The 23840-nt window shown below is 36.0% G+C and overlaps 2 protein-coding genes across 6 annotated transcripts in view; one reads left to right on the top strand and one right to left on the bottom strand.

Annotated features, from left to right (window-relative positions):
- Nucleotides 1–16920, top strand: part of LOC138707553 (ankyrin repeat domain-containing protein 2-like) — a 26802-nt gene extending 9882 nt beyond the window's left edge. For 3 of the 5 annotated variants that reach the window (XM_069837117.1, XM_069837135.1, XM_069837125.1), the window contains 3 exons: nucleotides 552–626; nucleotides 1283–1357; nucleotides 11458–16920. In XM_069837117.1, coding sequence (XP_069693218.1) covers nucleotides 552–626; nucleotides 1283–1357; nucleotides 11458–12087 — 780 coding nt within the window. In that variant the 3' untranslated portion in view covers nucleotides 12088–16920. The remainder of the gene's footprint in view (nucleotides 1–551; nucleotides 627–1282; nucleotides 1358–11457) is intronic. The other 2 variants (XM_069837145.1, XM_069837153.1) reach the window with 1 other exon arrangement.
- The window catches only part of LOC138707572 (zinc transporter ZIP1-like), a 13941-nt gene continuing 3579 nt past the window's right edge, over nucleotides 13479–23840 (bottom strand). Inside the window, exon 4 of the mRNA XM_069837166.1 lies at nucleotides 13479–20505. Coding sequence (XP_069693267.1) covers nucleotides 19780–20505 — 726 coding nt within the window. The 3' untranslated portion in view covers nucleotides 13479–19779. The remainder of the gene's footprint in view (nucleotides 20506–23840) is intronic.

The raw sequence follows: 23840 nt of genomic DNA, 5'->3' as shown, positions 1-23840 counted from the left end.
ATAGATGGCGAAGATAACAGTCAGTGTTGCCAATCGTACATAAATATACCCCACTATAGAATTCAATATTTCATCCACCTCTGTTAATTGTAAAACAACACTGGGTTTAGCTGGAAACTGCTGATATCGTCAATTATGAGAATAATGTATGCCTAATCTACATCATTATTTCCCCCCCCCCTCAACACTTTTTAACCGCCCCTAATAACGGTGTCAACTAATGAGATTTAGCGGAACTGTTTAAAAGTTTGTCAATTTTTTATATCTTTGGTTCTGACTTTTTCCGGAGTTACAAAGTTTGCTTACGCGCATCATAAGATCGTAGGTCAAATATTTTTGGAACATCAGTGTACGAAAGGGTTTTTATTAGATCAAGTCGGTAATTGCATAGTTCAGTACGTAGGAGAACTCACTTAAAATCCATCGTTCAATAATAATCTTCATCAAAACTATCGTTATTGTTTCGTGTTTCCTTCATATAACATTATACTTATAATTGAATTATACCTAACTGAGCATTCTCTGAAGAAGTTTATTTATTTTTATTACAGAATAAGAAGGAAGAGCTGGAAAACCTCAGATCACAGTTAGAGTCAGAGCGCCAGATGAGACGCCAGCAGGAAACAGTAAGTAATTACCTGTTGCCATGACTACGGGTACACTGATACCTTAGCCTATTAATAGATAATTTGTTGGTGTAAGTGTGGCTCCTTTAGTTATTACTTCTATGAATAGATGGCGAAGATAACAGTCAGTGTTGCCAATCGTACATAAATATACCCCACTATAGAATTCAATATTTCATCCACCTCTGTTAATTGTAAAACAACACTGGGTTTAGCTGGAAACTGCTGATATCGTCAATTATGAGAATAATGTATGCCTAATCCACATCATCATTTCCCCCCTCAACACTTTTTAACCGCCCCTAATAACGGTGTCAACTATTGAGAATTAGCGGAACTGTTTAAAAGTTTGTCAATTTTTTATATCTTTGGTTCTGACTTTTTTCGTAGTTACAAAGTTTGCTTACGCGCATCATAAGATCGTAGGTCAAATATTTTTGGAACATCAGTGTACGAAAGGGTTTTTATTAGATCAAGTCGGTAATTGCATAGTTCAGTACGTAGGAGAACTCACTTAAAATCCATCGTTCAATAATAATCTTCATCAAAACTATCGTTATTGTTTCGTGTTTCCTTCATATAACATTATACTTATAATAAATTGAATTATACCTAACTGAGCATTCTCTGAAGAAGTTTATTTATTTTTATTACAGAATAAGAAGGAAGAGCTGGAAAACCTCAGATTACAGTTAGAGTCAGAGCGCCAGATGAGACGCCAGCAGGAAGCAGTAAGTAATGAGCTGCTAGATAGACATCGGGCAAAATAGTACACGTTTTTATGCTATTACACTTCTACTAAGTCATACTACTTTTGACCAATAAAACGATACGGAACAATGCGTTTCAAGCGATCAAGGCTGCCTATCCCACAATTTTTATCACTTCCCTAGCATTGTTTCGTTTTTATTACCTCCCTAGCATTTGTTTCTTTTATTTACCAACATTGTACTTTAAATAATTGTACCTTTTAAAATGAGTCATGTTTATTTCATCATCCTTAATTAAAACTTGTCTATCATTTATCTTGTTTATATTATTTAAATTATGTCGTAGCTTCTTTTGTATGAGATTATGGATAGTCACGTATCAGAGATTGTTTGAGATATATTGATAATTGAGGTGGAATGCAACTGTTTTAATAAAAATGAAACTGAATCAACAAAGCATTCTTGAATAGTAATCGTCCATAGAGTTCAATGAAGATTGTATAGTTGGCACAAATGGTAACAAGAGAACAGCTCATCATAACACACTACTGCTATCTAGCGGAATATTTTTAATAAGGAGATGGTATAATAATACATTTCCAAGACAGTTTGGTACATATTTTATCTAGCGGAATATTTTTAATAAGGAGATGGTATAATAATACATTTCCAAGACAGTTTGGTACATATTTTATCAAGTCAATTAATTTTTTTTTGTTGGTAACTCTATAGCATCTATTAGATGTTTTATGGTTGTCCTAACAGATGGAGTTACTTGTCAACAATGTGCCCAGCGACAGTCCTGATGTAGTTTTATATTTGTGACGATTGGTTAATTAATATTAACCCGGCACACTCACATTCATACAAATTTCCAGACTCTAGACACCCAGGGAATTCCTCTTCTTCAAGAAACATTCACCGAGAGCCTAGCCCGGGAATCGAACCCGGGACCTCCTGATCTGAAAGCCAGCATGCTGACCAACAGACCACGGAGGCAGTCAAATTTTATTGTATTAGAATACTTTATTTCTTCTAATCTTTATATACTTTCTTCTAATCGTGTAATAATCAATTAAATCCCACCCGAGTTTTGATTTTCTCTAGATAAATCTGCGAGTGAATCTGCTCGTGTTCCACTTACAGATTTATCGATAAAATCAAAACGTCCAGTAAGATTACTATTGACTATTACACTTTTACTACGTCACACTACTTTCGACCAATAAAACGGTACGAAAGGACGTCTTTCAACCAATCATGGCCGCTTATCGCACAATTTTATCGCGTCCCTAGCATTTGTTTAATTTTATCGCGTCCCTAGCATTTGTTTATTTTTATCACTACCCTAGCATTTGTTTCTTTGTTTGCCAACATTTAAAACTGTACTGGTCTGGCCGTCAAAAAACAGAAAATTACAAACCACTCCAGTCGATGCACATCACTTTCAAATATGACTCGCATTTTGGCATTCAAGAACAAGAATTAATAAAGATCACTGGTCTTATATGAAGAGCACCATTCGGGAATCCTGAATGAGTTGAGGGATACACCATGTACACCAACGAGTTCACTTCTTTTACGCACACGTCCAATATAACATCAACTGAACCACCAAAACATTCAAATTTGAAAATTGTACTTTCAATAATTGTTTCTTTTAAAATTATCCATGTTTATTTTTTATTTCATCATCGGTAATTAAAACGTTTCTTGTTTATTTCATCATCCCTAATTAAAACTTTTCTGACACTTGTTTATATTATTTAGGTTATGTTTGTTATAGCTTCTGCTATATATTATGGATAGTCACGTAACAGAGATTGTTTAATACTAAGATTTATTGAAAATCATCTGTCAAGTGACGTTGATTACTGGGATCCGGATGATTGCAATGGAATGCAAATGTTTTAATAAAAATGCAACTGAATCAACAAAGCCTTCTTGACTAGTAACAGTCCACAGAGTTCAATGATGATTCCATAGTTGGCACAACTGATACCGGTAACAAGAAAACATCATCATAAAACACTACTGCCATCTAGCGTAATGTTGAGATGATACAATAATACATTTGAAGACAGTTGTATTTTCGTAAGCCAATTAATATTTTATTGTACACTTTGTTACTTCTAATCTTTATATAGCCTACTTTCTTCTAATCGTGTAATAGTCAATTAAATCCCACTCGAGTTTTGATTTTCTCTAGATAAATCAAAACCTCTAGTGAGATTACTGTTGATAAAATAATTAAATATGCTCAAAAGTTATAAAAATATACTCCAAATTGAACCAAATATTATATACTATAATATGATTTCTAGACATGTTCTTCCTAATATGTTGTTTTAAGCAGAGAAGGACCTCTCAATATCCACAGCCGACTGGCCGGTAATGCCCTGCATTAATTTCTTCTTTACTTTAATGTTGAATGGCAACAGTCCTCCAAATAGTTTTTCGTCAAAGTTGATTCATTGGGGGTCCAAAGATTGCAATATTTATCAAATAAATTCTGGGGCGTACGATTGCCAAGTGAACTCCAATATATATTTAGAGTGAACCTACTGCGTTGCATACATCACTGTTTTTTTCTTTCTTTAGGTAAAGAGGGGGTTCTATCAATAATGTTTTCTTTTAGGAGCTTTGTTTCTGCTTAGCTGCAAGATGTTGATTGGTAGTTAAATGTTGGCTTGACTAAAACTTCTTCTCATGCGCAATACGTTTATTGCAGAGTTGACAAGAAAAATAACTCTTGTAATCCAACGATCCACAGTCCTTGACCAATTTTTAAAAGCAAACTTTTTCTCGATATATTATTTCGCATTACAATACGCACTTGGAACTCGCTGTAAGTTTCTTCCAGGAAAACTAGGCACTGACAAATACAATGTACTGTGTAGGAACAGCTCATCACAGCAAGCTATGACTGTAATGCTTCGCAAACATTAGGTTAGGCTATCTCACGGTGGCTAAGGGCGGGTTAGGACGACCCTTTGCACGTCGGCCATACTGAGGCCTATTGTGCACCCCGAAGTGTATGGCATGAATCAGGATGAGGGTGTACCAGCCCATCGGCCGAATGCGAACCCTCATCCGCTGACCCAATGGGGGCCTCCGCTCCAAGATCATACCGCCAAGATAACCAAGTAGCACAAGATCCATTCCAATGGCCCTTCCAAAGTATCGAAGCGCCCTTGGAAGTTCTCTTAAGGAATGAATCCTGGCAAAGATATTGCGGAAGGCTGGGAACTCAGGAACGATTGTAGAGAGGATGCCCCCCCCCCACGTAAGCTGATGTTGATATGCGTCTAGACTATGGCTATTGAATGAGATGAGAAAGATGAATGATATGATATGAAAATCTAATTTATTTTTCTACACGGTAGAGGAAGGGAAAATGACCGTGGCGATGAAAATTCCAACCCGCATTTGCCTAAGTAACTGTGGAAAACTACGGAAAAATCACAGTCAGGTTGGTCGATCCGGGGAATCGCACTACGGACCTTACGAATGTGAGTCCATGCGATACGCATGAGCAACTCGCTCGGTATCGCAAACATTTAAATATCACATGAAGTTGTCACATGCGCAGAAGAAGCAGTTCATTAGGTGCAACCTCGCTAGTAAGAACTCCAAACTATGTCGTATTTTTACGAAGTTGTAACGAATAATATTATTATGCTTTGAAACTTCTAGTATATGGACGATGCATGCCAAAATAATAAAATATTCAATTGAAGACCTATCTTTCCAAAAGGGCTAAGTAAGTGCCAAGTTTTCGAATTTCATTTTATTCAATCTAGGGAGATACATTCATATTAGCATATAACGTCTTTGGTCATACTAAATGGGCTCTGTAGTAGTTCAACTGTGACTCATTCCTGCGCCGAAAGATGGTATTGAGGTATCGCAACATGCATTTCGTAGTAGCCTATGTTTTTTCTATCAATAGCTCAGAAACTTGTTTTCGGCACTTAGCCCCTTTGGAAAGTTAGGTCTTCAATTTATAATGCCTTAAAGAGATTTGATATATGCACGAAGCTTGCCAGAATCATAAAATATACAACAATATCGTAAATATTCAATATTTTGCTTTAACAATGTTTGATATACACAAGAAGCATGTCAAAATCATAAAATACACAACAATATCGTAAATATTCAATATTTTGTTATAAAAATGTTTGATATATGCATGAAACATGCCACAATCATAAAATATACAACAATATCGTAAATATTCAATATTTTGTTTTAAAAATGTTTGGTATACGCGTACACAAGAAGCTTGTCAAAATCATAAAATACACAACAATATCGTAAATATTAAATATTTTATTTTAAAAATGTTTGATATAAGCATGAAACATGCCACAATCATAAAATATATAACAATATAGTAAATATTCAATATTTTGCTTTAAAAATGTTTGGTATACGCGTACACAAGAAGCTTGTCAAAATCATAAAATACACAACAATATCGTAAATATTAAATATTTTATTTTAAAAATGTTTGATATAAGCATGAAACATGCCACAATCATAAAATATATAACAATATAGTAAATATTCAATATTTTGCTTTAAAAATGTTTGGTATACGCGTACACAAGAAGCTTGTCAAAATCATAAAATACACAACAATATCGTAAATATTAAATATTTTATTTTAAAAATGTTTGATATAAGCATGAAACATGCCACAATCATAAAATATATAACAATATAGTAAATATTCAATATTTTGCTTTAAAAATGTTTGGTATAAGCGTACACAAGAAGCTTGTCAAAATCATAAAATACACAACAATATCGTAAATATTAAATATTTGAGTTTAAAAATGTTTGATATAAGCATGAAACATGCCACAATCATAAAATATATAACAATATAGTAAATATTCAATATTTTGCTTTAAAAATGTTTGGTATACGCGTACACAAGAAGCTTGTCAAAAGCATAAAATACACAACAATATCGTAAATATTCAATATTTTGTTTTAAAAATGTTTGATATATGCATGAAACATGCCACAATCATAAAATGTAGAAAAATAGGTATCGTAAATATTCAATATTTTGCTTTATAAATGTTTGATATATGCACGAAGCATTCCAGAATCATAAAATATTGAACAATAAGTATCGTAAATATTTACTATTTTGCTTTAAAAATGTTTGATATATGCACGAAAAATGTCAGAATCATAAAATATAGAACAATAAGTATCGTAAATATTCAATATTTTGCTTTAAAAATGTTTGATATATGCACGAACCATGCCAGAGTCATGAAATATAGATCAATAAATATCGTAAATATTCACTTAACATTTTTGATATATGCATGAAACATGCCAGAATCATAAAATATAGAACAATAAGTATCCTAGATATTCACTATTTTGCTTTAAAATGTTTGATATATGCACGAAGCATGCCAGAATCATAAAATATGTACTGTAATATCGTAAATATTCGGTATTTTGCTTTAAAAATGTTTGATATATGCACGAAACATGCCAGAATCATAAAATATATAACAATAAGTATACTAGATATTCACTATTTTGCTTTAAAATGTTTGATATATGCATGAAGCATGCCAGAATCATAAACTATGTACTGTAATATCGTAAATATTCGGTATTTTGCTTTAAAAATGTTTGATATATGCACGAAACATGCCAGAATCATAAAATACTAGTGGCTTGTGCAGCAAATGCTTAAAACTAAGTTCATTAGACGTTCAAATAATCATTTTTCAGATTTATTTTCAATGAAGAATACCAGACATTCTGAAAGTTATTTTCTTCCATAATAATGAAAGATACTCTCTCTCTCGAGCCAATACTGAAGAGAACCACGCATATAAATATCTACACCACACCGCCATTAAATATATGAAAAAGATTCAACCCCACTTGATTAATAACTATAAAAATATTTGATTTGTAATAATATTATCTTACGTAAATTTGATAGCTTTCAGTAACATATACTATATAGCCGCCACTCAGTAAAATATAGGAACCAAATTCTAATTTAAGTTATTCTCTACATCTACTTATAAAACCCCAAAACGTTTCACTTTCATATCATCAATATAGCATTAATGTGTATAATTAATGAAAAATAGTCACATCATGGCATTAACTGCAATATTATTTCATTTCTAATGGTAATAATGTCATCAAAACACCTCAAGTTTTGTAGTTTTTAATATCCAATACACAGCTGTACCCAGAAAATTACACACCACAGAATCGAACCTGTAAATTATTTTTAGTAAGTTGAGTTTTTTAATAATCAATTTAATTTGAGCTCTAAATATGTCAGCATTCTTGGAGATCATGGCCTTCGTGTAATATTGTTTACTGTAGTGTGTGTGTTTTGTTTTATTCTGAAATGCAATTAGCCAGTTCTCAAAACTGACGAGAGATGGATTTTGGAAAATAGGAAAATTATTTTGAAAAATTGACATTTCACTGAAAACTACTATTTTTCTGAAAAGCTTTGAGTTCCAAGCTTCAAAATGAGGGGTAATGTATTAAAATCCGTTCAGCCGTTTTCCCGTAATTTCCATTACCAGTTCAAATTATATATATAGATATAACAATATCATACATAGGCATATTCAATATTTTGCTTTAAATATGTTTGATATATACACGAAGCATGTCAAAATCACGAAGTATATGACAATACTATATATATATATATACAAAATATATGCATCATAAAACTTAACATGTGGAAAGAGAAGAACTTAAAACGGACTCTGAACTTTTTCCCATGTAATGTCGAAACAGATAAAATAAGCATTTGCGTCCATCGCTTTGGGGTAACGGTTAGCACGTCTGGCCGTGTAACTAATGGGCCCAGGCTCAAATCCTGGTGAAGTTTTTACTGTGTTTTCCCTCAATTCGTTAAGAGCAAATGCTGGGCAACTTTCGGCGCTGGACTCCGGACTCGTCTCGCTAGTATTATCACCTTCATCTCACTCAGACGCTAGATAACCAAAGTAGTAGATAAAGCGTCATAAAATAACAAAAAAAAAACTGCACAAAAATTTTATACCTGGCTATTGTCATGGTTACATCTAGGACAGGGATTCCAGTAAAGGACGCAAACTGTCACAACTCAATTCGTGACCAGGTGCATGCGAGTCTATAGTGAGCTGGAGACGAGTACTGTGTATCGGTTGTTGATGAATGAAGCAATTATATGTTGTTAGTGACGTTTTATTTGTGTTGTATTACTGTGAATGCAGGTCTGTGTGGTGAGAGTGGGGGAAATGTGGTGCTGAAATTGAAATACTACAGAGTGTTTTGTTTGTGTTATAGTATACAGTGAGCAGGGACGGATGCAAGGGGGGGGGGGGATTAAGGGGATATATCCCCTCCCGAAATTTTGAGAAAAATACGAAACAAGAAACAAAAATAATATTAATTTTAATTCGTGAATGATACATAGGAATTAAAGAGTTTTCCACGTAAATTCTCTTTCCTAAAATGTTAAATTCCAAGAACTGCAGGAAGACAAACACAGCGTTCTTACTTCAAGACAGAGAGTCATGAAGAGTACTTTAGGCCTTTAATTTTCCTTCTCTTCTTAGACTATTTCATTAGTCAGCTCAAGGCAGGGGCGTATTTTGCGGGCTACCGGTGGTAGCCCAAGGAAATTACAAAAGAAAAAGTTTATAATATAACATAATGTAATAATTTTGTATTATTAGTTTTACCATAGTAATTAAAATTAAAGTAATTGTTAGATATGTTTTGTGTAATAATAGGGTCAGCGGTAGCCCAAACCCTTTAACCAGTATACGCCACTGGCTCAAGGACAGGTTTTTAAATCATAAGGGAATCCTAAAGTCCATACAAACTATTCTGCCTAAAAACATAGTGCGAGCATCAGATGAAGATTTAGAAACTGCTGTTGAGGCTATAGTAAATCAGTGGCCCAATGATGTTTATGCATCACCAGAGTCTTTCTTCAATGAATTGAAGATGTGGAGAAGAAATTTCATTGATCAGAAAAATCTTCACCTAATACCGGTACCTACTGATTTTATATCATCTTTGAACAGGTGCAATGAAATTATTTTTCCCTGCACTCGCAAGGCGCTGAAACTTTTCTGCACGTTGCCTGTAACTACAGCAACACCAGAACGGTCGTTCTAAACATTGCGGTATTTGAAGACTTACTTGATGAGCACGATGGGAGCAGACAGATTAAATGGACTGGCCTTGATGTATATAGGCCTACATAAAAATGTAGAAGTAAAAGCTCATGAAGTACTGGATGAAATGTCTAAGAAGCCTCGTCGCCTTCTTCTGCAAATGTCATTCTGTCATTGTTTTTGTATTGCAGTCATTGTAAATGTTAAAATTAAAAAATTATTCATTGATCAGAAAAATCTTCACCTAATACCGGTACCTACTGATTTTATATCATCTTTGAACAGGTGCAATGAAATTATTTTTCCCTGCACTCGCAAGGTGCTGAAACTTTTCTGCACGTTGCCTGTAACTACAGCAACACCAGAACGGTCGTTCTAAACATTGCGGTATTTGAAGACTTACTTGATGAGCACGATGGGAGCAGACAGATTAAATGGACTGGCCTTGATGTATATAGGCCTACATAAAAATATAGAAGTAAAAGCTCATGAAGTACTAGATGAAATGTCTAAGAAGCCTCGTCGCCTTCTTCTGCAAATGTCATTCTGTCATTGTTTTTGTATTGCAGTCATTGTAAATGTTAAAATTAAAAAATTATTGTTTATTTAACAACGCTTGCAATTGCCGAGCTTATATCTGCGTCGCCAGTGTGCCGGAAATATTTCCCTCAGGACTTCTTTTACATGCCAGTAAATCGACTGATATGAGGCCTGTTGCATTTAAACACACTTAAATGCCATCGAGCTGGGTTGGGGTAGAACCCGCAACTTCGAGCACAGAAGGCTATACTGACTACGCTACTCAGGGCAACTTGTAAATGTTTGTGACTCAGAAACAAATTGTGAGTACCGTATACAAACTTATTTCTCATTACTCCACTTTTATTATCTTCTCAAATCCCTCCCCGAAAAAAAATCCTGCATCCGCCCCTGACAGTGAGGACAGGTCTGGGTGGTAAGAGTGGGGGAAATGTGGTGCTGAAATTGAAATACTACAGAGTGTTTTGTTTGTGTTGTAGTATACAGTGAGGACAGGTCTGGGTGGTAAGAGTGGGGGAAATGTGGTGCTGAAATTGAAATACTACAGAGTGTTTTGTTTGTGTTGTAGTATAGAGTGAGGACAGATCTGGGTGGTAAGAGTGGGGGAAATGTGGTGCTGAAATTGAAATACTACAGAGTGTTTTGTTTGTGTTGTAGTATACAGTGAGGACAGATCTGGGTGGTAAGAGTGGGGGAAATATGGTGCTGAAATAGGAATACTACAGAGTGTTTTGTTTGTGTTGTACAGAATGAGGGGAGGTCTGTTGGTGCTAAGGGAGGAATACAGTTTGACTGAACAGAACTGAAATTCCAGTCCAATAAGGGTAGTGGGTGTGGCAGGTGAAATGAATACAAATTCTTATTGGTTATCCATCAATGAATACAGTACTGTACTTACATTTCCTGCCCGCCCCGAGACTTGTGTATGCGCTTCTAGTACCACGGTGAGTTTCGACAGTTCCGTCTCACAAACGGCACAATTCTCAAATAGAAAAAGAAGAGTTCATTAATTTAAAATCAGTGAGTAAATATGGATGTCCTAATCAATAAAATATTGTTTTCCTTTAACAAAAGTATCACTACAAGACACAGAACCAATTTCCATTCAAATGGCAAACCCATTTCTTAGTGCCCGTATAGGGGCGTGTCTAATTATCCTATGTAAGCAGTCGAACTTGTTTTCTGTCGAACTTAAAAGCTTCCACTGAACTGCAGAAGTTTTGATTGTGTTGCATTACAGTGAATGCAGGTCTGGGTGGTGAGAGTGGGGGAAATGTAGTGCTGAAATAGGAATACTACAAAGTGTTTTGTTTGTGTTGTAGTATACAGTGAGGACAGGTCTGTGTGGTGTGGAGAAACGTGGTGATGAGAGAGGGATTCTGTTTGTTGCAGAAGGCTGCTGAGAGATGGAAGGCTACTGCTGCTCGTCTCCTGCAAAATGCTGGGGTCAACCTGAAGAGGAAAGACAGTGACGGAAGGACACTGCTACACCTGTCAGCAGAGCGGGGAGAAATACATATGGTGCAGGTGTTCATAAACGCAGGTAGCTCGGTAAATTCCACGGATCGTAATGGGTGCACGCCCTTATACCTGGCAGCATGTAGAGGTCACCAGGATACGTGCAGGGCGCTGTTGGCTGCTGGGGCACGGCCCTTATTGAGGGAGAAATCAGGTGGCGATACTCCATTGCATGGAGCTGCGGCACAGGGGCACCGTGAAGTGTGTCAGCTACTTCTGTCAGCTGGGGTGCGGGCCAATGAGCCTAATGGTACACGTCAGTGGACTCCACTGCACCTTGCAGCATGTTGGCGCCACGCCCCAGTGGTCCAGCTGTTGTTGCAGCATGGCGCTGATCGAAGAGTTAAGGATCGTGCTGGACACACACCATTGGATGTGGCACAGGAGTATAAGGCGACAGAAGTAGCGGTCATGCTGCAAGAAATTGTCAGTCCTATCACACCTGCTGATCAAAACAGTTTGAGCGGACGGCAGTGCTTCAAACGTTCATATAGATCACGATAGTACAGTAATATGTTGTTGTTGTTGTTTTCTAATGCCAGGCATTTGACAATAAAGTCATTTGACCTCTTGCACTCCAATATTTTTCAAAGATATTGTCATGGTCAGCCACTGATGCACACATATTGAGATGTTCTGAATCCATTTCTTGATTTGAGTTGCACAATGGACAGTTAGAAGACTGATATATTTTATATTGGAGTGAAAATGGCAAGTTGTAGCCGATTTTAAGTGAACACCATATTTTAACATTTTGGTGGCTACTTCATTCACACACAACCCCCAGAATGTCTGGAGGACCACACCTGCTGTTGGTCGACAGGTCCATTGGACCTAGCTGGGAGATCTTGTTGATCACTAGCTTTCCCTCCTTAAGCCACTGGAGGACGATTTTAGTGCCATAGCAGGTCAGCACTAGGAACAGAAAAGTAGAAAGAGGAGGAAGGAAAGGGAAATGAACCCCTAGGCCTCGAATGCTCTAATGCCGTCGGGGTCGAAGAAAGTAAGAGTTCAGTCAGAGGACTGGATAGGAAAGGGTAAAGAGAGAATTAGGCATTGAATAGAGAAAAATTATACCAAATTCGACCAATAACTCATCAAGCTGACCAGTGCTAATTGATGAGTAGCCCCTCCCTTTAGTTCAGCTTGTAAAATTATGCTTACTAACAGCTGCACCACGGGAAGGTAGGGATGGGACATTGGGTATTTGTCCAGGTTGGTTCCTTAAAGCCTTCAATGGGAAGGATTAATGGCTCTCCCCCCTGTATTCAACAAATACCGTTTTGCAGCCAGTACAGTAATATTGTTGACATTTTCTATATCATGTTTGTGTAAGGTCTTTGTTTCTTATCAGACAGCTTTTATTTTGTTTACTAAAATGATCTACTACGTAACTCCAGAGACAAAATGGCTCCTCAGAAGTAGGGCCCCATCACTACTCATTCGCACTGTTTCAACTTTCAATAGAGGTAGATTAGGTCACTGTCCTCATATCTCCAGCTCTTTCTGAAGTGTTTGTGCAAAGATTTTCCCTACGCTACCTGATTTACAGTTAGAAAATAACAGTACTACTGTGCTTTTAAGTAAGCAATTTCCGAGAGAGAAATATTGCCGGAATTTTTTGTATGAGTTTCTATTAACAAAATAATAATTAATATCAACTACAGCCGATTAATTTTTATCGACTCAATTATTCGATTAAATATTTTTGATTGATTAATCTTGCAACAGAAAGTAATCGATTAAATCCCACAACACTAATAATAATTTAATTTCACTATGGTCATAGAAAAATACTTCTTTACTTCAGTTACATCCTTTGTGGTAAAGTGATGGTTGTGACAAAACTTTCTGAAAAGAGAGCAAATATTTGACAAGGAATGTCAACAAGAGGAAACTTTAAAATATAAGTTTATTTCAGAAAACGTTTAGAAAATACATATAAAATCAGAACAATCGTAATATTATGTGCAGAGAAATGTCACTACACTGAAGAACACTTATGTAAAAATTACAATTTAATCACAAAATCATACACATTAACTTTCATATCACAGAGTACACAAGTGTGAAGTAGTAACTACTACTGAATTAAATACATCACCACATTATTCAAGTTACGAGTATATGTAGCTAATATCAGAAAATACTGAGATCAGTTCTGAAAATATATACATTGTGCCAAGTATGTTTTAGCAACTTTTTTTTAATTCATGCGTTACCTTCAAACTATTTGAAATGAAGGTTATGAATCACGTTTCAGTAGAATATCACATCAGGTGATTCATAAAGCTACAGTGGAAGTACTTGACAGAGTTCATTCCTGAGATCATTGATACAAAAAAGTTTACACACTTGCAAAACTATCACAAATACAGTATGTGCTTGTTGGAAGTTCGTTTCATATACTGTATTTTAGTGTGAACTGTATGACAATTTAAGTCACACAGTATACACGATCAGTTGCTTTATGATTGGCGAGAATTTGTTCTCTCTGTGCAAAACAACACACTGTGTGTGAATCATGTATCTAACTGAACTTTAAAGCTATACAACTTAATCCATCATAGAGAACACAAAGCACAAGTGTGATCAAGACACGTTTGATAAAACTGCAAAGACTTTGTTCATAATGATGTACATCTCAGAATTGGAAATAACGCTGTATCTCTTCAGAATCAGTTGTAACCTGAGTCGTCATTGGCTGAAAGACCTGACCTTTAATGAATAGGTGTACTTTAATGACATGCATTAAAGGTCTGCTACCAGGTGTATAATTACTACATTTCGGCATGGTCGAGCATAAACATCATTAAAGAATTATATCGGAATGCCAGCTGCACAGTAATTCATAAGAATAACATTGGAGAAGTCATTCATGTCGTCATAGGTGTAAGGCAAGGCTGCGTGTTATCACTGCTCCTCTTTAACCTGGTCTTAGATGCAACTCTAAGAAGAGTGAACGTTTCCCCTAGAGGAATCCGTTGGGGGCTCTCCGGTAGACTAGAAGATCTAGACTATGCGGATGATATCTGTCTCTTAGCTCATTCCTTTAAAGATATGAAAGCCAAACTGCAACAATTGGAAAAGGAAGCACAGAAGGTGGGTCTTCAAATCAATATTAATAAAACCAAAGAATTGCGCATAGGTACCAATCAACCTACTCTTCTAACTCTAAGCAGCGGCGTAATTGAAAATGTGAAGGAATTCTCATATCTAGGCAGTATAGTCTCCCAGAATGGTGGTACAGATAGCGATGTGAGAGTTAGAATAAAGAAGGCAAGATATGCCTTTGGGCTGCTAAAGCCTATATGGAAGAGTGCTGCCTATACAATAAATACTAAACTGAGAATTTTCAACACAATTGTCAAATCCGTGCTTTTACATGGCTGTGAAACCTGGAAAATAACTAAAACTATTATCAATCAACTACAAGTTTTTATTAATAGATATTTGAGAAACATATTAAAAATATTCTGGCCGGTCCTGATATCCAACGAAAACCTATGGGTAAAAACTAAACAAAAACCAGTTGAATTTGAAATTCGGCATAGGAAGTGGGGATGGCTGGGACATACACTTCGCCGACCTCCAGATGACCCCGCCAGGAAGGCATTGGATTGGAATCCGCAGGGCAGCAGAGGAATTGGCAGACTCAAGATAACATGGAAACGAACTATTCTCACAGAAGCAAAAACGATGGGGAAGACATGGAGTGAGATTAAGGTGTTGGCCAGGAATAGAGTCAGATGGAGAAGCTTTCTGAGAGCCCTATGTTCCACCTAGGAATGATGGGAATATTGATTGATTGATTGATTGACATCTCACTTGACGATATGTGTCAGAGGAAGAACAATTTATTGTTTGTATGCATCTGAATTCTGACTAGTGTAATATGTAGCTAGTCGGCGATGTATGGAATGGAGGGGGGAAAGGAATTGGACACCCTATCCCACTACATCCTGGCGTAGTTGTCTCATAAGTGGTGCCTTCTTGGTGTTGCTTGTGAGGTTCAGACCTGTCTTCAGACAGTTGACTAAACAACATCACTAAAAATAATTTGTTTTACTGCGTGCATGTCCATGAAAGTAACAGCAATAATACATGATGTTGTTGTTGTTGTTTAGTCAACTGTCTGAAGACAGGTTTGAACCTCATAAGTGACACCAATAAGACTTCATTACTGACACCAATAAGGCATTACTCATGAAGCAACTAAGCCAGGAGATAATGGAGTAGTATGGCCAGTTCCTTTCTCCCTTCATTGCATATTTCGCTGATTAGTAACACATTACACCAATCAGACTTCATATGTATACAAACAAATTGTTCTTCCTCTGACACATACAAATACATGTTATATAGAAATAAAAAAAAAAAAAAAAAATCTGCTGTCGAAAAATCTGAAAGTTAGAATTTATAAAACAGTTATATTACCGGTTGTTCTTTATGGTTGTGAAACTTGGACTCTCACTTGGAAAGAGGAACAGAGATTAAGGGTGTATGAGAATAAGGTGCTTAGGAAAATATTTGGGGCTAAGAGGGATGAAGATACAGGAGAATGGAGAAAGTTACACAACACAGAACTGCACGCATTGTATTCTTCACCTGACATAATTAGGAACATTAAATCCAGACGTTTGAGATGGGCAGGACATGTAGAACATATGGGCGAATCCAGAAATGCATATAGAATGTTAGTTGGGAGGCCGGAGGGAAAAAGACCTTTAGGGAGGCCGAGACGTAGATGGGAAGATAATATTAAAATGGATTTGAGGGAGGTGGGATATGATGATAGAGAATGGATTAATCTTGCTCAGGATAGGGACCGATGGCGGGCTTATGTGAGGGCGGCAATGAACCTCCGGGTTCCTTAAAGCAAGCAAGTAAGTATATAGAAATAATATAATGACAGTTATACCATGTGCAATGTAGCAACTCGTATCTGGCAATGTTCACATTACAACTGCAGCCAACAATGAAGTCTTAGATATTTAAACTGAATGTTATTAAAATTCCAGCTGTGCCAGTCTGAAAACGTTTATTCAGTAATGGACAGTGAAGAACTAAGCAATAAAATGTGTGCTGAAAACTATTTAATTACTATTTTTTTTAAAGTGATCATGCAAATATACAGAGTCAGTATCCATACCGAATAGGAATACATATGCTCATTTGGTGAGTGAAAATGACATGCAGGAAAAATCTAAAAAGCCTAGATAGTGTTTGTGTTAAACATGCGCAAAAAATGTGTAAAATGGTTGGAACTTCATCTAGTGATTTATCTTGGTCAAAAGATAGTATAATGAAAAAGAATAAAAAAAAAAAAAACAATAATCTCGAGAAAAGTGTTATTCATTCCCATTGTGTGCAGCTCGATGAAATGCATAAAAAACAGATCCTAGAAAAGTCTGCAAAAACTGCTAGTGAACTGTTCATAAAAAATCATAGAGAAAAATTAGATACAACGGTTAATATGGATTTATGTGGCAGCAAAAATTGAAAAAAGTGGAGTTTCCATGATCTTCCGGAACTTGTAAGTCTACAAATCGCAAATGACTTACACATGGGAACTCATCCTCATACAGATAAGACCTCAGCAAAAATGACTAATTTTATTGCAGAACAATTACATTTTAAATTAGTGAATTTTCTCATAGTGACTGACTGTTTTTCAGTTTCCGTGGATGAGTCTATGAATAGGTTTCCTGAAAAACATTTAATTCTACATGTTTCGTATGTAAATCAACAGAAATGACACTTGCTGCAGGTTCACTTCCCTTCCTAAGGAAGTAATGTTCAGAATTTTACAGCTATTAAAATCCAATGCCTTCATACAGGATCCAGTACAAAAAATACTGGAAACTTTCCTGGTATCAAGAGATTTTTTAAGTATAGTTAAGGCAGCTAAAACAGTATTTCTCTTAACACAAGCAGGAAAGAAAGGCGAATGTTAAGAAATGGTTGAAATTTTACAAGTGTATTAAAAATGGATCTTCTCTATGATGTGTTTTTAAACAATTCATTAATGTAATAGATTAAGGCTTGCCAGAAGTGGTAAATGAACAGAGGACAATAGTTGCTCTTCTATGTGTATGCATTCTATAACCTCTTCTATATAAATGTTTCTCACAACTATTTCTGCCTTGCACACTGCTACTATAACGTCACTGTTCGTAACAGCCACATAAATAACTTCCCAAGACAGGAGCCCACAATGCTATTGAGTGATTGATTTTAAAGAGTGTTTTAATGAACCAACATGCCATGACGGCACTGGAAGAGGCACATGGAACACTAGGCATGACTTCTGCCTCTAGACATGTATGAAAATATGGAAAAGAGAGATATTTCGATCAGATATGGAGTTGGCGAAAGGAAATGACAATGGATGAGAGAAGGATTAGTACCGTATGGGTACTACTTTATACAGCCCCATCAATATCTCAGCTCTGAAACGAAGTGAAATGAGGGGAGGGGAGGGGAGGAGAGGGGAGATGAGAGGAGAGGGTAAATAGTTGCTAACAACAAGTTAAGGGATACCTAAGCCAAAAGCCACTGGCTATAACTTCACAATCAGGACTCTGAATTGAGGATGCCTTTACAGGTAGATGAGCAAAATATTAATTTGAATAATATTAAAGGGGGTATAGAAGTTGGAGATTTATCCTTTGAAGAGGTGGAAAAATTCAAATATCTTGGAGCAACAGTAACAAATATAAATGACACTCGGGAGGAAATTAAACGCAGAATAAATATGGGAAATGCTTGTTATTATTCGGTTGAGAAGTTTTTGTCATCTAGTCTGCTGTCAAAAAATCTGAAAGTTAGAATTTATAAAACAGTTATATTACCGGTTGTTCTGTATGGTTATGAAACTTGGACTCTCACTTTGAGAGAGGAACAGAGATTGAGGGTTTTTGAGAATACGGTTCTTAGGAAAATATTTGGGGTTAAGAGGGATGAAGTTACAGGAGAATGGAGAAAGTTACACAATGCAGAACTGCACGCATTGTATCCTTCACCTGACATAATTAGGAACATTAAATCCAGACGTTTGAGATGGGCAGGGCATGTAGCACGTATGGGCGAATCCAGAAATGCATATAGAGTGTTAGTTGGGAGGCCAGAGGGGAAAAGACCTTTGGGGAGGCCGAGACGTAGGTGGGAAGATATTAAAATGGATTTGAGGGAGGTGGGATATGATGGTAGAGACTGGATTAATCTTGCTCAGGATAGGGACCAATGGTGGGCTTATGTGAGGGTGGCAATGAGCCTCTGGGTTCCTTAAAAGCCAGTAAGTAAGTAAGTATATTAAAGGGGAAAACTGTTCCAGAACCAAGTATCGAACCCGGGGCCTTTGGCTAAGTGCGCCAATACTCTACCACTGAGCTATCTAGAATCCAGTGGCGTATACTGGTTAAAGGGTTTGGGCTACCGCTGACCCTATTATTACACAAAATATGTCTAACAATTACTTTAATTTTAATTACTATGGTAAAACTAATAATACAAAATTATTACATTATGTTATATTATAAACTTTTTCTTTTGTAATTTCCTTGGGCTACCACCGGTAGCCCGCAAAATACGCCCCTGCTAGAATCGATATACAATCATGGTCCAATTCTTCCCTTTATGTCCATATACCACAAGTGGGTTGACAACGTCAAAGACCCAGCATAGAATGCATACTATACTGTGTGACTTTAAATTATGGTTTCAAGTTAACGAACAGGGGTGTATATTATGCAAATCTGGCTTCCAGGTTCAGCTTTCTGTAAAGCTGATTTGAATAATATTAGAGAAAAAACCTGGAAGCCAATATTTGCAAAATATTCATTTGTCCAATTAACCACTTCTTTGCAACTGTAACATCACGTGACCAACATTACTTCCTGAATTATACAATTGGACATGCACAATAGGCTTACTACAATTCTTATTTGTACTGTCAGATCAGAGATATTATGCCCTTATAACCAGATTCTGCACACCAGGGGTTATTTCTCTGGGCATGCTGCACACACTATGTAGTGAAAGTTTTCATTGCTTCGTTTTTTGTCTAGTAATAAATACCTGCCTCGCTTAAAGAATTCTACAGAATACCAATTTCTTTATTCGTCAATTTTGTGCAACATCCTGCACAAAATTAGAGCTCTGCAATGTCTAAATATAAAATGTTTACTTCATTATTTAGCGATCCTGAGGATTTAAGCAACTGGGAGCTTCAGCTGGATCTAAGAAAAGAACACAACAAACTATAGAAAAACCAAATAATAAGGCCAGTAGTTTGAATAGACGATATTCACCCTTATTGAGTTCATGTGGAAGTACTTCAAAGAATGTCACATATACGAATGTACCGCACGCCAGACCCTGGAGAACACCATTTACCATTGATGAATTAAGATTGTGTCCAAACTCCTCTAATGCTAAAGCTATACCAATACCTAAAGGCGAAGTAATGCTAAAAAGTAAATTGGACTTCACAATAGATGCTGCTGATAATTCAGTTTGTACGAGATTAAGTCCCAAGCTGAATGCTATTATCACTTTGTGAAGCACAACAGCCACAAAAATCTGGATGAGGTACGACATGTCTGATTGTAATCCAACAGCTAGGCCTTCCAGTAAAGAATGCAGGGACAACGCAAGTAAAAGCATCACAGATCGAAGTGCGGGATGTGGAGGAGGTTCCTCGTATAACGGGCCAACCTCAACCTCGTGATGACGTCCTTCTGAATCATGTGACTCACTCGCTCTTTGTTGTCTTGATTCATCTTGCAGTCGGTTGTACTCAATTTGTCTTTCTTTGAAGTCTTGAACTATTTGCTCAAGAATCAAAACTAACAGAAAACCGAAAGCCACTGTGAATTCAGCCACAGGAAAGGAAGATTTTATGTAAGAATGAACATTTGCCTGTAAAAATAAAGAAAAATACAGACTATGCAACAATCAAAATTAGTTGTTCTTGTTTCACATACAGACATGCAATAAAAACAGGAAAGTTTCAGAATAAACGAGTAATACCAACTAGAGCACTTTCAGAATAAGAAAGCATATAAGGCGGAACTAGTTCAAGCTGGTCCATGTCGACTAGCCAATGATAGTAAAGCATTACTGCCTAGTTAAATCACAGTGAAGTTTTGCTGGTGTGACGCTATATTACATGATTTCTTGCACGCACAATATTTACAGCCAGGAATGAACGATAGATAGATAAATTTATTCGTTCCATAGTATTTTTACATTTGCTTTATAGCACAGAATAAAGGACATGTCCAATTCTTACGTTTAAATATAAATGCAATACATATAAAATGCAAATATGAAATATGTACAGAATTAATACCTTAATAACAATAACATTTTATACAATGTAATATGTTTACCATTTAATAGTATTAAAATATTTACACAGTACTGTGAAATGTCAAGAATTCATCTACAGAATAGAAAGTGTGAGATATTAAGTAATTTTTTAGTTTTACCTTAAATAATGCAGGTTTTGGCTATGATTCTTAATGTCTTCAGGAAGACGACTGAACATTTTTATTGCCATGTAACGTACTCCCCTTTGAAAGCATGATAAATTTGATGATGGCCTATGAAAATCATTCTTTCTGCGGGTATTCATGCTATGTATGGCTGAATTAGTTCGAAAATTTTCTTCATTACATAAGAGGAAATTTATTATAGAGTATATGTATTGATTTGTTAAGGTTAGAATCTCTAATTTTTTTAAAAATAATCTACGTGATTCTCTAGCCTTCGCTCCAACTATTATTCTAATGGCTCTTTTTTGTAATAAGAATATATTTTTACTATCTGCAGAATTTCACCAAAATATTATTCCGTAGGACATAATGGAATGAAAATAGGCAAAATATGTTGTCGTTAAGATACTGCTGTTTAGAAATTGTTGTAACGACCTAATTGTGAAGCATGCTGAGCTAAGTTTGGGGGTTATTTCTTTGATATGATTTTTCCAATTTATTGTATTATTAACATGCAAACGAAGAAATTTGGTTGTTGATGTTTCTAGTAGAGGTATATTGTTGATAGTTGTGTCCAATGTTTCAGAGATTAAATTTGAAGTGGTTTTAAATTGAATTATGTTAGTTTTATTAATGTTTAATGCTAGTTTATTGGTTGTAAACCAGTCATAAATTTTAAGGAGAATTATTTCTGTTTTATATTTGAATGTGGCAAAGTTCTTGTCTGTAATTATGATACTCGTGTCATCTGCAAATAGTGTAGGATAGCCTATTCCTTTTATTATGGGGCCAAGGTCATTTATAAAAATTAGAAAAAGAAGAAGCCCTAATATAAATCCTTGTGGGACACCTGTATGAACATTTTCCCATGTTGAAGTAGATTTAAAGGCGTTATTAAATGCGTTGATTTCAACTTTTAAGAATGTTAAGCTGTATCATTCGACAGAGCTAAAAAATCTGATGAATGGAATTAGTATGTCAACTGGCTTGCTTTAAGACTAAATAGAGGGTATTCCCTCAACCCAATATGAGCAAATGCTGGTAACTTTCGGTGCTGGACCCCGGACTCATTTCACCGGCATTATCACCTTCAACTCATTCAGATGCTAAATAACCTAAGATGTTGATAAAGCGTCGTAAAATAACCTACTAAAAAAGAAACTAAATTGACACATTAAAAATTTTTTCATATTTTGAACAAATCTTCATATTTATTCATGTTTCGTAACACCAACCTTCCTTTAATATTTTTCCGACTTACTGAAGAGTTCTGGAGACAGAGTGCTAAACAACAGGGTAGTTGTATGAGGTCATTTCATAGGTCATGGCAACTATATTACTAAATCTGCAGGAATAGAAATTCACTATATGCAATTGAAGGTCACTGGAATGTGCTTCGTAATGCTAGTATCAAATTGGGTCCAGGAGACAATGGGTAAAAGAAATTGAAAGATGCGTAAATAGAAATCATTGTTTTATTATGCACAAACGAAACAAAGTACATTACTTACAACTCACACCCTTCAAAATAATCCCCCAAGGTTTCCACACATCTTTGCCAACGATGATGCAGGCGTTGAATACCATTGGCTGTGTGTAATTCATCTATGTGTACCATCTCTCGTCAAAACGCTGTTTAAGATGTCCTGGACTGAGATCAGGCGAGTAGGTAGGATGTTCCAACGCATTATCACCCAATGCTTCTCGTAGTTCAGAATGACACTGACAAGCATTTCTGCCACGAAGAACTGCAATTTTCATGTATGACCACTGTTCAACTTTACTTACATCCATCCTGGAGCACAGCCTCTAGTATACCAACTTTTGCGTGTGCTGTCAACTAGCCATCAATACACACAAACGAAATCTGGTGGTGGCATCCCGTACAGTGTACAACAGGCTTTCAAACATATATATTGAATTAACCACATTTTCTGTTATTTGAAAGATATAACATAGTTGCCATGACTTATGAAATGATCCTTGTACATGCTTCAATTTTGAAGACCCATGCATGTCCAATTCAGTGTTTACCTTTACATTGTAGATTTGCACAGGGTTGCTTGCTACATCCTGTATGTTCAAGAGCGCAGATGGAATTGTTGCTGGATTTTCATGATTAACGAGGAGACAAAAAGCAGGAAGACCATTGGATAATCCAATGATTGGTTAAATGATACACGTAAATAGAGTTATACTATAATGAATATCATGAACATGACACACAATTTCTCATTATGCGATTTATACATTTTGTAAGTATTCAATTTGTTATCATTAGACTTCGTGGAATTGCCACGAGAATCGCAAGGTTTACTGTGTACGCGGTATAGACTGTATGAGAAGGGGGCGTGCACTGGATGGAGTATGCCTCTGATGTAAACAATGAGCAGTATATTGCGGTTACAATAAAACCTGTACCCTACATTCAAGAAATATAATGAATGATCATTGAAGTAGGAAATGTCTAAACATGTAAATACACAATTATTATTTTATAATGAGATATATCAACTCTTAAAATTTAATGTAAGATACTCACATCATCCTTGAATGTGTGCATTTCGGTGAAGAGTTACGTACATTTTGAGCGACTGCAAAGTAACCTCCTCCGTTGGTCACTTAAACAGTTTTTATATTGGGAAAATGTACGTTCAACATCACACGATGTAGTAGGTGCATATTTGAAGAACGGAAAGTCACTACTTTTTAGTACACCAACTTCAGCTGTCTTGTCGTGACCCGATAGTACATCAT

This window comes from Periplaneta americana, chromosome 1, assembly GCF_040183065.1.
Source record: "Periplaneta americana isolate PAMFEO1 chromosome 1, P.americana_PAMFEO1_priV1, whole genome shotgun sequence".
NCBI classification, from domain to species: domain Eukaryota; kingdom Metazoa; phylum Arthropoda; class Insecta; order Blattodea; family Blattidae; genus Periplaneta; species Periplaneta americana.
Note: the sequence above shows the minus strand (reverse complement) of the source record. Positions and strands in the feature narration are given on the sequence as shown.